Genomic DNA, 17487 nt, shown 5'->3' with positions numbered 1-17487 from the left:
TTTCAGCTGTGCTAACATACTTGCACAAGGCTTTTCAAGGGGTTTCTAAACATCCATTAGCCTTCTAACACAATTATCAAACACAATGTACCATTAGAACACTGGAGTGGTGGTTGTTGGAAATGGGCCTCTATACACCTATGTAGATATTGCATTCAAAACTAGACGTTTGCAGCTAGAATAGTCATTTACCACATTAAAAATTTATAGAGTGTATCTCTGGTTAATTTAATGTTAGCTTCATCGAAAAAAAAAGTGCTTTTCTTTAAAAAACAAGGAAATATCTAATGAACTGTAGTATATATATATATATATATATATATATATATATATATATATATATTCTACATACAGTGTGTGTGTGTGTATATATATATATATATATATATATATATATATATACTGTATATGCACGCAGACATGTTTTTCCAAGAGTGGCAGTGCAGTAAGAGTGTGGGTCGTCTTAGAGGCGGAGGCAGAGTCCCAAGGGGGCCTAAAAATTTTGCCAGTATGGGGCCCTGAAGTTCCTAGTGGCGGCCCTGATGAGAACAAAGCTTTACCTGGACTGATACATTGTAACAAAGTAATATATTTTTAACAATAAGTAGATTTATGGGGCAGACATAGACGGACGGGGCCCCTGTGCAAACACTGTATACGGGCCCTCTGCGGCCAATAATATAAACAGTTGGAATACAGAATAAACAGAAGAGCAATAGTTAAAGTTCTGTATGGGATGGCGGCTCTTGCCTAACACCAGCCTGTCATTCCCATACCTTGTGCATATTACATACCGGTCTGTAATCACTTTAGAGGGATTTCAAGGTCAAACACAAATTAAAGGCGCCATCTTTTTTTATTTTAGGCTTGTGCCAAGCGTAAGGGTGGAGTGGGGGAGGGGAGGGGTGCTGCATACCTGGGTCCTCCTTACATCACACCCCAAGTTGCAGCCAACTCCTTGTCCTAATCGGAATCACAGACGTATTTTCTACTTCTCCCGTTTCTGACTCATTCTTTCCCGGCCCCATTACTCACATTTTTAGTGTCTTTTTTGGCACAGCTGGTGAGGCAGACCGGCACCCGAGCCCCGCGCTTACAGATGGAGCAGGTTGTAGTGAAGTTAGAAAATAGTATTTTCTACTTTATTTAACTCATTCAGATGTATTCCAGGCATCTCATCCACTTAAATCCTCAATATATAAATAAATGGAAATGGCGCTGAATGCGCCTGTCGATGCCAGGGGGCAGGGTAAAAATTGGAAGGTGGCAAAGTTTATTAATAAGTCATATCCCAGTGTTATAAGAGCCAGTGACTGTCATGTGGAAAACTGGATCATTTAGTTACTTGACGTTTACAAATATTTTACCATTGCTTGCGGTAATGGGAATCAGTAAAGAGAGCTGCAGTGTAAAGCATGGAGGGCAGACAAAGAAGAAACCTGAGCTTAGGACTGGATGTTAATTTGGGACTATATCAGACTTCAGTAGACTTTACAATCAAGATAAAATTAGTAATCCTTAGTGGATTAGAACAGCAGTGTAAAGCATGGCGGAGTGACAGGCCTGTAATATAAGCTTCTGCATAAGAAATGGAATTCAAACCCCATAAGGCTCCAATAGAAAATACAGCTAAGTTGGAATAATTATTCTTAGTTGTAGTTAATGGAGCAGAAATGCAGTGTAAAGCATGGAGGAATAACAGACCTATAATATAAGTTTCTGCATAAGAAATGGAATTCAAACCCCAACAGGTTCCAATAGATAATACAGTTAAGAAGTTGCAATCATTATTAGAGCAGAACTGCAGTGTAAAGCCTGGAGGAGTGACAGGCCTGTAATATAAGCTTCTGTACAAGAAATGGAATTCAAACCCCATGAGGATCCAATAGACAATACAGCTAAGTCAGAACCATTATTCTTAGTTGTAGTTAATAGAGCAGAACTGCAGTGTAAAGCATGGAGGAATAACAGACTTGTAATATAAGCTTCTGCATAAGAAATGTAATTCAAACCCCATTAGGCTCCAATAGATAACACAAATAGAGCAGAACTGCAGTGTAAAGCATGGAGGAGTGACAGACCTGTAATATAAGCTTCTGCATAAGAAATGGAATTCAAACCCCATTAGGCTCCAATAGACAATACAAATAGAGCAGAACTGCAGTGTAAAGCATGGAGGAGTGACAGGCCTGTAATATAAGCTTCTGCATAAGAAATGGAATTCAAACCCCATTAGGCTCTAATAGACAATACAGCTAAATTGTAATCATTATTAGAGCAGAACTGCAATGTAAAGTATGGAGGAGTGACAGGCCTGTAATATAAGCTTCTGCATAAGAAATAGAATTCAAAGCCCATTAAGCTCCAATAGACAATACAACTACGTTTTAATCATTATTTTTAGATGTAGTTACTAGAGCAGAACTGCAGTATAAAGCATGGAGGAGTGACAGGCCTGTAATATCAGCTTCTGCACAAGAAATGGAACTCAACTTCCATAAGGCTCCAATAGACAATACAGCTAAGTTGGAATCATTATTATTATTTTTTTATTATTATTATTATTATTATTATTATTATTATTATTAGTTGTAGTTAATAAAGCAGAACTGCAGTGTAAAGCATGGAGGAATAACAGACCTATAATACATGTACGGTAAGCTTCTGCACAAGAAATGGACCTCAAACCCCATTAGGCTCCAATAGACAATGCAGCTAAGTTGGAATCATTATTCTTAGTTGTAGGTAATAGAGCAGAACTGCAGTGTAAAGCATTGGGAAAGATGAGCTGCATCTTCTATTGGGAGAGGATTGGGATTTTTGACTACCCCAGACCCCAATAGACACTGCAGCTAATTTGTAGTCCTTGATCATAGCTGTAGTCTAATAGGGCAAAGTGAACAATGCTACTAATATGGGAAAAAGTAAGATTGCTACTACATCTGCACTTTTAATTTTCTAAAAAAAAAAAGTTACTATATCTTTAAAACTTTTTCTAAAGCGTCCCATGCTTTACACTGCAGCTCAGCTTGCTCAGGCATCATCCCGGCACAAAAAAACCCCAAAAAATGTTTAAATTCCTAATACCATGTGAGGGCCTGGCATTAAGGGGGTTAATCCCGCATGCAGCCCAAACTCTTCCCCGAATCTTCTCATCTTTCCATTCGGCACCAGACGTCTTTTTATAAAACTTAAATCTAATATTCAGGCCTTTGCTGTAAATTGGATATTTTGACCCCTCGGCGCCATGTTTTTCTTGGCGGCGGCCTCTTTCCTCCGGTTTCACCTCGTATTTACATTACCCCTCGTTCTCTCGGTTTCTGGTATAAACACTTCGGGATCCGCCCTCTTTGGCTTCACGGCTTCTGACTTGCAAAAAAATTCTTTATTTTTGCAAAATTGTTTCTTCAGTAGGAAATAAAAATGGATCATATGAATTTTAATTAAACCCAATCCTCCGGCAGAGAGAACCGAGCCGCGGGGTAACATGAGAGGGAACGCCAGCGAGGAAAGAGGAGGAAAGGGGGAAGCAGAAAGACCAAAAATACAGAACAAAGGGAAAGACGCAGAACCCCAATATCCGAGGAAATAGCCGGACTGATCCTGCATCTGTATATCAGGAGATGTTGGGGGGGATGGGCCGGGGTATATATAGGCTATATAGGGTGTATATATAGGATAGAGGACAGGTTACAGGCAGCATTATACACTGGTTTATGGCTTTATGGATGGGACAATAGACAGGGTAATGTATACAGCGTAGTGATTATATATATATATATATATATATATATATATATATATGTAGGCAATTATCCTACTCGTCGCCGGGCCGTTTTGGGTCAGGTCAGGTAATGTCATGGGTGGCCTTGCCCGGTTACAATGCCTCGAGGCGTACAGTAAATGGGGGAAGCGGGTATTTGGGAGAGTTTGTCGTGACGCCACCTGTGCTATGCGGCCAGGGAGTAGCCGCCGCTGCAGAATTCCTCGCCGAGGCAGGTGTTATGGCAGCCGGGATGGTATCGCTCCCCACAGGCAGAGCGGGCCCCGGGTGGATGAAGAGGGAAGGTAATGGCCGTTGGCGCTTAAGCACTGGGCGGCGGCATCGGTAAGGACGAGCCAACACAGTCTCTGCGGTTTCAGGGTGTAGTTTACTCACAACTGGTCACTGCTGTGATGGGCTCCGGTCAATCCCAGATCCGGTAAGGGGGTCACCACCGGTGTTTTTGAGAAGGAAGGAGAGAGAGAGTCCTATTTCTAGAGTGTCCCCCTCAGCAGTTAGGTACCCTGGCTGAACTCCTGCTCCAAGCCCTGGGCCCAGTAAAGTCCAAATTTTCCAGAGATGTCTTGCCAGAACTATGGTCCTGACGGGTCTGCTCACTGTGAGTGTGTTGCACCTATTTCTACCCCCAAGTGGAACCCACCCCTCAGGTGGCCGGCTTCAGTGACCGGGGAAGTCCCATGATCGTTATGGCCACCCCCCTGCCTACCCTGAGCCAACCCACCCTATGTGAAGGCTCCTAAGCTGTATGTAGTGTGTGAATGTGGAACACCGGTGATTAACCCTCCCCCTTACCTGAGATAGATACCGCACCTTAATTGAGGTGCAGTACCTTGTGGCGACCAGAGCCTCAGGGGCGCCACACACATATATAAACCAATGGGGGTTATAGATGGGCGATGGACTGGTTTATTATGGATGGAGTAGACAAGGTCAGAGGTATAAACTGACTTATAGAGATGGTCAGGGGTATAGATTGGCTTATAGACATGGGCAGGGGTATAGATTGGCTTATAGACATCGGCAAGGGTATAGATTGGCTTATAGACATGGGCAGGGGTATTGATTGGCTTATGGATGTGGGCAGGGGTATAGCTTGGCTTATAGACATGGGCAGGGGTATAGATTGGCTTATAGACATGGGCAGGGGTATAGATTGGCTTATGGATGTGGGCAGGGGTATAGATTTGCTTATGGATGTGGGCAGGGGTATAGATTGTCTTATAGACATGGGCAGGGGTATAGATTGGCTTATAGACATGGGCAGGGGTATAGAGTGGCTTATAGACATGGGCAGGGGTATAGAGTGGCTTATAGACATGGGCAGGGGTATAGATTGGCTTATGGATGTGGGAAGGGGTATAGATTGGCTTATAGACATGGGCAGGGGTATAGATTGGCTTATACTGTACTGATCGGACCATTGGTGGGGACCGGTTATCGATAGAGATGCTTTATGGACTGCTAATAGGGCAGATATGGCCGAGGATAGAAACCTCTGGATAGATTATTTATGTACAGTCGCGGCCAAAGGTTTTGAGACTGATACAAATTTTGTTTTCCAGATTTTGCTGCTTCAGGGCTTTTCATTCTCTTACTCGCTGTTTCTATGGTTACTGACAAACAATTCTAAACATTCCATAAGCTGTTACATTTTATTGACAAATACATGAAGTTTCTGTATATATTTCCATCTCTGAGCCTTGCTCTCCAGACTTCTGCGCTTCGCCCTGGTGGCATTATCCAAAGAAACATCTGACTAAAAGATTGAAAAACTCTGAAGCAGTAAACTGTGAAAGCCAAAATATGTGTCAGTTTCAAAAATTTTGGCTTCTACTATATTGGGTCATAAGCAAAGCAATGTTATGGGGGTGGGGGGGTTTAGAATTAGTAGCAGAGGGCTAGAGATTATTATTTATTATTAATTATTATTATTATTATTGCGCCATTAATTCCATGGTTCTTTACATATGAAAAGGGGTATACATAATAGAGACAAGTACAACAATCATGAAGAATACATGAGATGGGTCATAGGTGGGGTATGGGCTGGGATAAAGCAGCGTAAAGGGAACCTTTTTTTGTGTATGGGCTAATAACACTCAGCCTCTGTGCTACATCCCTAAAAGGTGTATATTATGTCCTGACCCCCCACTATATCCCCAAAAAACCCCTTTTGAATAACTCTCGCGCTGTATGCAAATCCAACTGGTCCGATGGGCATCATTGCAACGGCTCCTGTCTCTCTGCTAGTAATCGCCGTCCTCCCAATGTGATTGATGTGGATGACGCGTCCTGCATTATCCACATAGCCAAACAAATTCTCACGCCAGCGCAGGGGCATCGCGGTTTGCACAAGCACACTTTGCTCTCCCCTAACTGCGCATGCGTCGAAACATGCGTTGGAACGCCTCTTCCGCTATTTCCGGTGGCAGGGAATAAAACTATATGGGCAAAATGGTTCCGGTAAGCAGGAGCCGGAAATACATGTCGTCCGGGTCCCCATGTTCACAGGGGTCCATCGAGAGGTACTGCTGCCCTTAACTATATCGGACTGGTATCTACCACTATATGGTCACCATATGGTGGTAATATCAGAGTTGGTCTTTGTGTAGATATTTAGTTTTAGTATCAGCCCAATCGTCTGTGGAGGGTCCCCTATACCCACAATTAGGGCGCGCCACCATAGTTGTAAACAGGCTTACCGGTTAGGGGCCACTCAGATGTTTTGCCCCCCTGAGCTGAACCCCTATCTACGCCTCATAGACAAGCTTATGGATCAGGCTATAGGTAAGAAGGGTGACTTTTATTTCTTTTTCTTTCAGGATCCTCCAAGGAGCTGGTGGAGACGTGCTGTGCGGCCGGTCAGCAATGGTCCATTGACCATGGAGAATGTGAAAACATGCCCCTCAGCGCCTCCGAGGACTGCAGGTAAGTGAGAACACCCAGGTTATAGCCAGGAATCCTGCACGTCTTATCAGAGATCTTATCAGGATATGGAAAATTCTTTTCTGTGGAGGCGGAAAATGTTTTGTGATGTCCATAGATGAAGTATCTTACAGATAAGAATTATATCCTAATGTAATACAGTCCACTACCAGCAGAGGGCGACATCTGACACAGGCTCCTCCTGTGTATCACAGCTCCTCCTGTATAAGTATCACAGCTCCTCCTGTGTAAGTATCACAGCTCCTCCTGTGTATCACAGCTCCTCCTGTGTATCACAGCTCCTCCTGTGTAAGTATCACAGCTCCTCCTGTGTAAGTATCACAGCTCCTCCTGTGTATCACAGCTCCTCCTGTGTAAGTATCACAGCTCCTCCTGTGTATCACAGCTCCTCCTGTGTAAGTATCACAGCTCCTCCTGTGTATCACAGCTCCTCCTGTGTAAGTATCACAGCTCCTCCTGTGTAAGTATCACAGCTCCTCCTGTATAAGTATCACAGCTCCTCCTGTGTAAGTATCACAGCTCCTCCTGTGTAAGTATCACAGCTCCTCCTGTGTAAGTATCACAGCTCCTCCTGTGTAAGTATCACAGCTCCTCCTGTGTAAGTATCACAGCTCCTCCTGTATAAGTATCACAGCTCCTCCTGTATAAGTATCACAGCTCCTCCTGTATAAGTATCACAGCCTCCCGGCAAGGCTCATCCTAAAATTACAACTTTTAAACTACATAAAACATTTACAATCCACTGCAAACCTGTCCCGCGCCCGGAGGCATAGCAGCGCTCCCGGTCTTCGGTGTATGCCCAGAGGCTCAACAGCGCTCCCGGTCTTTGATGGTCAGCGCAGGAACACAGCAACCTCTTCCACACAACGCGGAGGAGCCCCCGGCTCAGTCCAGCAAGCAGGCTCTCTCCGGAATTATCAACTGGAACAAAACTTTCTCCGGCTCAAACATGCCGGCGTCAAACAGACAGGCCCGTCATCTCCCGGTCTAGAGGCCTATTCCGGGTGGTAGGCCCATTGCCACTCGGCCCTCTGCGCCTGGATGTATTCAGACAGGGCCTGCCCGGGTAATCGGCGCAGCCGCCGGAAAGGCTCAGGACGGGTGAGCTGTTCTGCAGCTCCGGCCTCCGGCTGGGGCTCCTCAGGCTCTGCTGGAGGTGAGGGGGTCGCTGCACGAGACGGAAGCGGGCTTTCCATGACGATCGTTGGATGTGTCGTTATGTTCTGGTTGATGGCCAGCACCGGCGAGGTTCCCTTCTCCGGGTCAGTGCTGGACACGGGCATGACTGCCGGAGCTACGGCCACAGTATGTCGGGGTCGGGAGGCCGCAGCCAGCACCGGTCTTCGTTGTTCTTGTCGCCGGGCCTGATGTTCCTCCCCTCTTTGGGCGGAGTACTCTGTGCTTCTTCTTCGGCACCGGCCAGCCCCAGGCTCTTCTTTCGGCGCCAATTTTTCGCGCCCTTTTCTCCTCAGCTTCACAGATGGCGGCCATCTTGTCGCCATCTCGTGCCCGGTCCAACGCCTGGGGCACTTCTTCCTCCCACCATGGGACTGGAAATCTTCTCTCATAGCCCGGATACGGTGCACTTGGCACCACTTGGTCTCCGGCTTCTTGGGTTCCTGGCAGGGGAATCGCATCCTGCCGACTACGCCACATGTAGTGATGAGCCAGGGGAGCCTCTGGCCTTGTAGTCGTGGCCTTCATTGCTTCAAGGCTTACCCTGGGCTCCATCACTACTTCAAGGTCGGGAACTAGCTTGGTGGGGCAGAGTGTGGTGATGTCGTCGTCGGTAGTGTTACAAACAGTCTTCAGGCAAGATGTGATGCAAACCAAAGACATATTTATTGACACACTTGACACACGTAGTCCCAATCCGGCGGTTGCAGACAAGAAAAACACTTCCTGGGCTGGGGGACAACCTGCCCTAACGAATCCTCCCGTGGGGATGTGCCCTGATTACTCCACTTCACCGGGCTCCCACTGACGGTTACACACACACCGGACCCACACCGGTTGCTTCACTCTCCGAGGATCCGTACACTCTCCTGTTCTCTCCGGCGTCCCCGCTTCACAGCCCCCACACTCTGCCCCTTGATCTTCACCCTCTCACGTCCCGGATCCAACCACCTCTCTTTCTCACATACACACACTCCTCTTCCCTGGTTCCTGCCGGCTCCTCCTCCCACTGTGGCGACAGCCGTCCCACCCGGCACTAGGGGTTGCCCTAACACAAGATACATACATATATATATATAACACATTTTTATTAATAACATCGCCGGTCAATAACTTCCTTTTGTAGGGGTATGCTCACCCCCTACATAAGTATCACAGCTCCTCCTGTGTAAGTATCACAGCTCCTCATGTGTAAGTATCACAGCTCCTCCTGTGTAAGTATCACAGCTCCTCCTGTGTAAGTATCACAGCTCCTCCTGTGTAAGTATCACAGCTCCTCCTGTGTAAGTATCACAGCTCCTCCTGTGTAAGTATCACAGCTCCTCCTGTGTAAGTATCACAGCTCCTCCTGTGTAAGTATCACAGCTCCTCCTGTGTAAGTATCACAGCTCCTCCTGTGTAAGTATCACAGCTCCTCCTGTGTATCACAGCTCCTCCTGTCACATGATGGGAATTCATTCTAAACCTCAATAAAGGAATGGACAGGACTCTAAATGACACCACGTCTTTACCCCCGGACTCAGGAATGCCCCCCGCACCAGGAATGTGAATAACAGCTCTGCATGGACTTACCCTTTAAGCCAGTATTTTAGGGGGCAGTACATTTTTATTTCCTAACAAAAAGAATCTGATCCAACCACGGAGCCGCTCAGTAATTGAACACAACTGCTGGTTACAGATGTCTACACGACATTCACCCCTACACCAGGAAATTAGATTAAAGAAACTGCTGGAAGCTTCGGCCGGAGATTGGGGAGTTTTTACATTTCTGTGCTCATAAAAAGAAACACCCAAAACCGAATAAAAATTCCAAGAAACAAATAAAATCCACTTACAAGAATCTACTGACGCTTCATAACTGAGGATAACATTCAGTGCAAGCTACAGAGGTCTAACCCAGTGGGCACATTGCTGACTTATGGACACAGTCCCATGTTTTGTAGTTCCCTGAGGTGTAGCTCTGTTCATCCTGAACTACCTGGTTCAGCAAAGTGCTGTCCATCCTAAGCCTCCTGGTTCAGTAAACCACTGTTCATCCTGAGCCTCCAGATTCAGCAAAGTGCTGTCCATCCTGAGCCCCCTGCTTCAGTATACCACTGTTCATCCTGAGCCTCCAGATTCAGCAAAGTGCTGTCCATCCTGAGCCTCCTGGTTCAGTATACCACTGTTCATCCTGAGCCTCCAGATTCAGCAAAGTGCTGTCCATCCTGAGCCTCCTGGTTCAGTATGTCAAGGTTCATCCAGGGCTGCCTGGTTCAGCACAGCGCTATCCATCCTGTGCCTCCTGGTTCAGCATAGCGCTGTCTATCCTGAGCCTCCTGATTCAGTATGTCACAGTTCATCCAGGGCCACCTGGTTCAGCACAGCACTGTACATCCTGAGCCTCAGGGTTCAGCAAAGTGCTGTCCATCCCGAGCCTCCTGGTTCAGCACAGCGCTGTCCATCCTGAGCCTTCTGGTTCAGCACAGCGCTGTCCATCCTGAGCCTCCTGGTTCAGCACAGCGCTGTCCATCCCGAGCCTCCTGGTTCAGCACAGCGCTGTCCATCCTGAGCCTCCTGGTTCAGCACAGCGCTGTCCATCTTGAGCCTCCTGGTTCCGCAAAGTGCTGTGCATCCTGAGCCTCCTGGTTCAGCAAAGTGCTATCCATCCTGAGCCTCCTGGTTTAGTATGGCATGGTTCATCCTGAGACATTCAGTATGGCACAATTCATCCTGAGCTTCCTGGTTCAGCAAAGTGCAGTCCATCCTGAGCCACCCGGTTCAATATGTCACAGTTCATCCAGAGCCACCAGGTTCAGCACAACTCTGTCCATCCTGAGCTTCCTGGTTTAGTACAGTTCTGTTCATTCTAAATTACCTGGTTCAGCAAAACTCTGTTTATCAGCAGCATCCTGGTTCAGTATAGCTCTGTTCATCTTAAAGGCACCTAGTTCAGCACAGCGCTGTCCATCCTGAGCCTCCTAGTTCAGCAAAGTGCTGTAAATCCTGAGCCATCTGGTTCAGTATGGCATGGTTCATCCTGAATCTCCTGGTTCAGTATAGCTCTGTTCATCCTGAATCTCCTGGTTCAGTATAGCTCTGTTCATCCTGAGCCTCCTGGTTCAGTATAGCTCTTGTCATCCTGAGCCTCCTGGTTCAGTATAGCTCTGGTCATCCTGAGCCTCCTGGTTCAGTATAGCTCTGGTCATCCTGTTCTTTCTGTCCATCCTGAGCCTCCTGGTTCAGTATAGCTCTGGTCATCCTGAGCCTCCTGGTTCAGTATAGCTCTGGTCATCCTGTTCTTGCTGTCCATCCTGAGCCTCGTGGTTCAGTATAGCCCTGTTGATTCTGCTCTCCTGGTTCAGTACACTGTTGTCCATCCTGAGCCTCCTGGTTCAGTATAGCTCTGGTCATCCTGTTTTTTCTGTCCATCCTGAGCCTCCTGGTTCAGTATAGCTCTGGTCATCCTGAGCCTCCTGGTTCAGTATAGCTCTGGTCATCCTGTTCTTGCTGTCCATCCTGAGCCTCCTGGTTCAGTATAGCTCTGTTCAACCTGAGCCTCCTGGTTCAGTATAGCTCTGGTCATCCTGTTCTTGCTGTCCATCCTGAGCCTCGTGGTTCAGTATAGCTCTGTTCAACCTGAGCCTCCTGGTTCAGTATAGCTCTGTTCAACCTGAGCCTCCTGGTTCAGTATAGCTCTGTTCAACCTGAGCCTCCTGGTTCAGTATAGCTCTGGTCATCCTGTTCTTGCTATCCATCCTGAGCCTCATGGTTCAGTATAGCTCTCTTGATTCTGCTCTCCTGGTTCAGTACACTGTTGTCCATCCTGAGCCTCCTGGTTCAGTATAGCTCCATTCATCCTGTTCTCACTGCCCACTCTGTTCTCCTGGTCCAGTACAGTGCTGTCCATCCTGAGCCTCATGGTTCAGTATAGCTCTGTTGATCCTTCTCTCCTCGTTCAATACAGTGAAATCCATCCTGAGCCTCCTGGTTCAGTATAGCTCTGTTGATCCTGCTCTCCTGGTTCAGTACAGTGTTGTCCATCCTGAGCCTCCTGGTTCAGTATAACTCTGTTGATCCTGCTCTCCTGGTTCAGTACAGTGCTGTCCATCCTGAGCCTCCTGGTTCAGTATAGCTCCATTCATCCTGTTCTCACTGTCCACTCTGTTCTCCTGGTCCAGTACAGTGTTGTCCATCCTGAGCCTCATGGTTCAGTATAGCTCTGTTGATCCTGCTCTCCTGGTTCAGTACAGTGTTGTCCATCCTGAGCCTCCTGGTTCAGTATAGCTCTGTTGATCCTGCTCTCCTGGTTCAGTACAGTGCTGTCCATCCTGAGCCTCATGGTTCAGTATAGCTCTGTTGATCCTTCTCTCCTCGTTCAGTACAGTGATATCCATCCTGAGCCTCCTGGTTCAGTATAGCGCCATTCATCCTGTGCTCCTTGTTCAGTATACCGCTGTCCATCCTGAGCCTCCACTCTGAGCCCCCTGATCAGATGACTGTGTGGTGGTGATAATTCGGGGGGGTCTTGTACACATGGAGCTTTGCAGATATTCACCACTTGGAGAACAGATAGAAAACTGAGGAAAAATAACAACATTGTGTCCACTGATACCTATGAAGTTATAAGTTAGCCCCGCCCATCACGTCTCAGACCCTCCCACTTAAAGACACAGCAGTCTAGATTTTTTTAGTTTTAGATTTTAAGTTCACATTTGATTTTGCATTCTCTAAAGGATAAAAACCTGCAGAAAAGGTGAACGCCTTCTTTAAAGGAGTTTGTTACATTTGATAATCCAGAATGCCTGATAGACCAGCATCTGTAGTTTAGTGGATGAATCCTAATTCTTCTCTTGCCTCCCTTTGTGTCTCTATGGAGGGACCATAGAACGCTTCCCAGACTTTGCCCATTATGATATCAGTATAGAATTTCACATTAAAGGCGGCGACGTCTGTTATAATGTAACGACACAAAGATTCCTCGCTCGGAGGGATCCGCGCTGCGATTAAACACAGATGTGAGCGCCGCTGTGGATCCTGACCGGAGATCTACAGGGATAATTTACCATCTGTGTGCGTCCTACCTGCAGATCGCCAGCCCGCGATGTGTGAACATGCACTGGCGGACACGGACAGAAGGGGGCCCCTGTGCAAGTACAGTATATGGGCCTCAGTGCAAGATCACCATAGGGGCCCCTGTGCAAGAACAGTATATGTGCCCCTGTGAAAGAACATTATAGGGGCCCCTGTGCAAGAACAGTATATGGGCCCCTGTGCTGCAAGATCACCATAGGGGCCCCTGTGTAAGAACACCATAGTGCCCCTGTCCAAGAACTGTATAGGGGCCCCTGTACAAGAACAGTATATGGGCCCCAGTGCAAGATCACCATAGGGGCCCCTGTACAAGAACAGTATATGGGCCCCAGTGCAAGATCACCATAGGGATCCCTGTGCAAGAACAGTATATGGGCCCCTGTGCAAGAACAGTATAGGGGCCCCAGTGCAAGAACACCATAGGGGCCCCTGTGCAAGAACTCCATAGGGGCCCCTGTGCAAGAACAGTATAGGGGCCCCAGTTCAAGATCACCATAGGGGCCCCTGTGCAAGAACAGTATATGGGCCCCTGTGCAAGAACACCATAGGGGCCCCTGTGCAAGAACAGTATATGGGCCCCTGTGAAAGAACAGTATAGGGGTCACTGTGCAAGAACAGTATAGGGGCCCCTGTGCAAGAACAGTATATGGGCCCCTGTGCAAGATCACCATAGGGGCCCCTGTGCAAGAACACCATAGGGCCCCTGTGCAAGAACTGTATAGGGGCCCCTGTGCAAGAACACCATAGGGGCCCCTGTGCAAGAACTCCATAGGGGCCCCTGTGCAAGAACAGTATAGGGGCCCCAGTTCAAGATCACCATAGGGGCCCCTGTACAAGAAAAGTATATGGGCCCCAGTGCAAGATCACCATAGGGCCCCTGTGCAAGAACAGTATATGGGCCCCTGTGCAAGAACAGTATAGGGGCCCCAGTGCAAGAACACCATAGGGGCCCCTGTGCAAGAACTCCATAGGGGCCCCTGTGCAAGAACTCCATAGGGGCCCCTGTGCAAGAACAGTATAGGGGCCCCAGTTCAAGATCACCATAGGGGCCCCTGTGCAAGAACAGTATATGGGCCCCTGTGCAAGAACACCATAGGGGCCCCTGTGCAAGAACAGTATAGGGGCCACTGTGCAAGAACAGTATATGGGCCCCTGTGCAAGATCACCATAGGGGCCCCTGTGCAAGAACAGTATAGGGGCCACTGTGCAAGAACAGTATATGGGCCCCTGTGCAAGATCACCATAGGGGCCCCTGTGCAAGAACAGTATAGGGGCCTCTGTGCAAGAACAGTATAGGGGCCCCTGTGCAAGAACACCATAGGGGCCCCTGTACAAGAACAGTATATGGGCCCCAGTGCAAGATCACCATAGGGGCCCCTGTACAAGAACAGTATATGGGCCCCAGTGCAAGATCACCATAGGGCCCCTGTGCAAGAACAGTATATGGGCCCCTGTGCAAGAACAGTATAGGGGCCCCAGTGCAAGAACACCATAGGGGCCACAGTGCAAGAACACCATAGGGGCCCCTGTGCAAGAACTCCATAGGGGCCCCTGTGCAAGAACAGTATAGGGGCCCCAGTTCAAGATCACCATAGGGGCCCCTGTGCAAGAACAGTATATGGGCCCCTGTGCCAGAACACCATAGGGGCCCCTGTGCAAGAACAGTATAGGGGCCACTGTGCAAGAACAGTATATGGGCCCCTGTGCAAGATCACCATAGGGGCCCCTGTGCAAGAACAGTATAGGGGCCCCTGTGCAAGAACACCATAGGGGCCCCTGTACAAGAACAGTATATGGGCCCCAGTGCAAGATCACCATAGGGCCCCTGTGCAAGAACTGTATAGGGGCCCCTGTGCAAGAACACCATAGGGGCCCCTGTACAAGAACAGTATATGGGCCCCAGTGCAAGATCACCATAGGGGCCCCTGTGCAAGAACAGTATATGGGCCCCTGTGCAAGAACAGTATAGGGGCCCCAGTGCAAGAACACCATAGGGGCCCCTGTGCAAGAACTCCATAGGGGCCCCTGTGCAAGAACAGTATAGGGGCCCCAGTTCAAGATCACCATAGGGGCCCCTGTGCAAGAACAGTATATGGGCCCCTGTGCAAGAACAGTATAGGGGCCCCTGTGCAAGAACACCATAGGGGCCCCTGTGCAAGAACAGTATAGGGGCCCCAGTGCAAGAACACCATAGGGGCCCCTGTGCAAGAACTCCATAGGGGCCCCTGTGCAAGAACTCCATAGGGGCCCCTGTGCAAGAACAGTATAGGGGCCCCAGTTCAAGATCACCATAGGGGCCCCTGTGCAAGAACAGTATATGGGCCCCTGTGCAAGAACACCATAGGGGCCCCTGTGCAAGAACAGTATAGGGGCCACTGTGCAAGAACAGTATATGGGCCCCTGTGCAAGATCACCATAGGGGCCCCTGTGCAAGAACAGTATAGGGGCCACTGTGCAAGAACAGTATATGGGCCCCTGTGCAAGATCACCATAGGGGCCCCTGTGCAAGAACAGTATAGGGGCCTCTGTGCAAGAACAGTATAGGGGCCCCTGTGCAAGAACACCATAGGGGCCCCTGTACAAGAACAGTATATGGGCCCCAGTGCAAGATCACCATAGGGGCCCCTGTACAAGAACAGTATATGGGCCCCAGTGCAAGATCACCATAGGGCCCCTGTGCAAGAACAGTATATGGGCCCCTGTGCAAGAACAGTATAGGGGCCCCAGTGCAAGAACACCATAGGGGCCACAGTGCAAGAACACCATAGGGGCCCCTGTGCAAGAACTCCATAGGGGCCCCTGTGCAAGAACAGTATAGGGGCCCCAGTTCAAGATCACCATAGGGGCCCCTGTGCAAGAACAGTATATGGGCCCCTGTGCCAGAACACCATAGGGGCCCCTGTGCAAGAACAGTATAGGGGCCACTGTGCAAGAACAGTATATGGGCCCCTGTGCAAGATCACCATAGGGGCCCCTGTGCAAGAACAGTATAGGGGCCCCTGTGCAAGAACACCATAGGGGCCCCTGTACAAGAACAGTATATGGGCCCCAGTGCAAGATCACCATAGGGCCCCTGTGCAAGAACTGTATAGGGGCCCCTGTGCAAGAACACCATAGGGGCCCCTGTACAAGAACAGTATATGGGCCCCAGTGCAAGATCACCATAGGGGCCCCTGTGCAAGAACAGTATATGGGCCCCTGTGCAAGAACAGTATAGGGGCCCCAGTGCAAGAACACCATAGGGGCCCCTGTGCAAGAACTCCATAGGGGCCCCTGTGCAAGAACAGTATAGGGGCCCCAGTTCAAGATCACCATAGGGGCCCCTGTGCAAGAACAGTATATGGGCCCCTGTGCAAGAACAGTATAGGGGCCCCTGTGCAAGAACACCATAGGGGCCCCTGTGCAAGAACAGTATAGGGGCCCCTGTGCAAGAACAGTATAGGGGCCCCTGTGCAAGAGCAGTATATTGGCCCCTGTGCAAGAACAGTATAGGGGCCCCTGTACAAAAACAGTATAGGGGCCCCTGTGCATGAACAGTATAGAGGCCCCTGTGCAAGAGCAGTATATTGGCCCCTGTGCAAGAGCAGTATAGGGACCCCTATGCAAGAGCAGCATAGGGGCCACTGTGAAAGAACTTTATAGGGGCCCCTGTGCAAGAACAGCATAGGGGTCCCTGTACAATAACAGTATGGGGGCCCCTGTGTAAGAACAGTATAGGGGTCCCTGTGCAAGAACAGTATAGGGGCCCCTGTGCAAGAGCAGTATATTGGCCCCTGTGCAAGAACAGTATAGGGGCCCCTGTACAAAAACAGTATGGGGGCCCCTGTGCAAGATCAGTATAGAGGCCCATGTGCAAGAGCAGTATATTGGCCCCTGTGCAAGAACAGCATAGGGGCCCCTGTACAATAACAGTATGGGGGCCCCTGTGCAAGAACAGTATAGGGGTCCCTGTGCAAGAACAGTATAGGGGCCCCTGTGCAAGAGCAGTATAGGGGCCCCTGTGCAAGAACAGTATAGGGGCCGCTGTATAAAAACAGTATAGGGGCCCCTGTGCATGAACAGTATAGAGGCCCATGTGCAAGAGCAGTATATTGGCCCCTGTGCAAGAGCAGTATAGGGACCCCTGTGCCAGAGCAGTATATTGGCCCCTGTGCAAGAGCAGTATTGGGGCCCCTGTGCAAGAGCAGCATATTGGCACCTGTGCAAGAGCAGTATAGGAGCCCTTTGCCGCCCCTTAAACTCATAACAATGCACAATTCCTCCACTTTTGAAACTGGAAATGGCCCCCTGACCTCTTGGACCGCACACATTGCACCAATGATATCTGTCCCTGCAAACATACCCTTAAAGGGCCATATACATTTAAGAGATTCACAAAGAACAAAGCTAAAAAATATGATCGCAGGAAAGACCTCCTGAGGGCTTTGGATCATTTTCCCACATTGTGGGCATATAGAGACAATATGGCGCCACCTATCAGTAATTCTGTATGTACTGGGAGAGCTGAG

The 17487-nt window shown here is 48.8% G+C and overlaps 1 protein-coding gene across 1 annotated transcript in view; it reads left to right on the top strand.

Moving 5' to 3' along the window:
- Window positions 1–17487, top strand: part of FBLN2 (fibulin 2) — a 77544-nt gene that overhangs the window by 13536 nt on the left and 46521 nt on the right. Inside the window, exon 3 of the mRNA XM_075321624.1 lies at window positions 6607–6712. Coding sequence (XP_075177739.1) covers window positions 6607–6712 — 106 coding nt within the window. The remainder of the gene's footprint in view (window positions 1–6606; window positions 6713–17487) is intronic.

This window comes from Anomaloglossus baeobatrachus, chromosome 8 (genome assembly GCF_048569485.1).
Source record: "Anomaloglossus baeobatrachus isolate aAnoBae1 chromosome 8, aAnoBae1.hap1, whole genome shotgun sequence".
In the NCBI taxonomy this organism is placed as follows: Eukaryota; Metazoa; Chordata; class Amphibia; order Anura; family Aromobatidae; genus Anomaloglossus; species Anomaloglossus baeobatrachus.
This window is presented reverse-complemented; position numbering and strand designations above follow the sequence as displayed.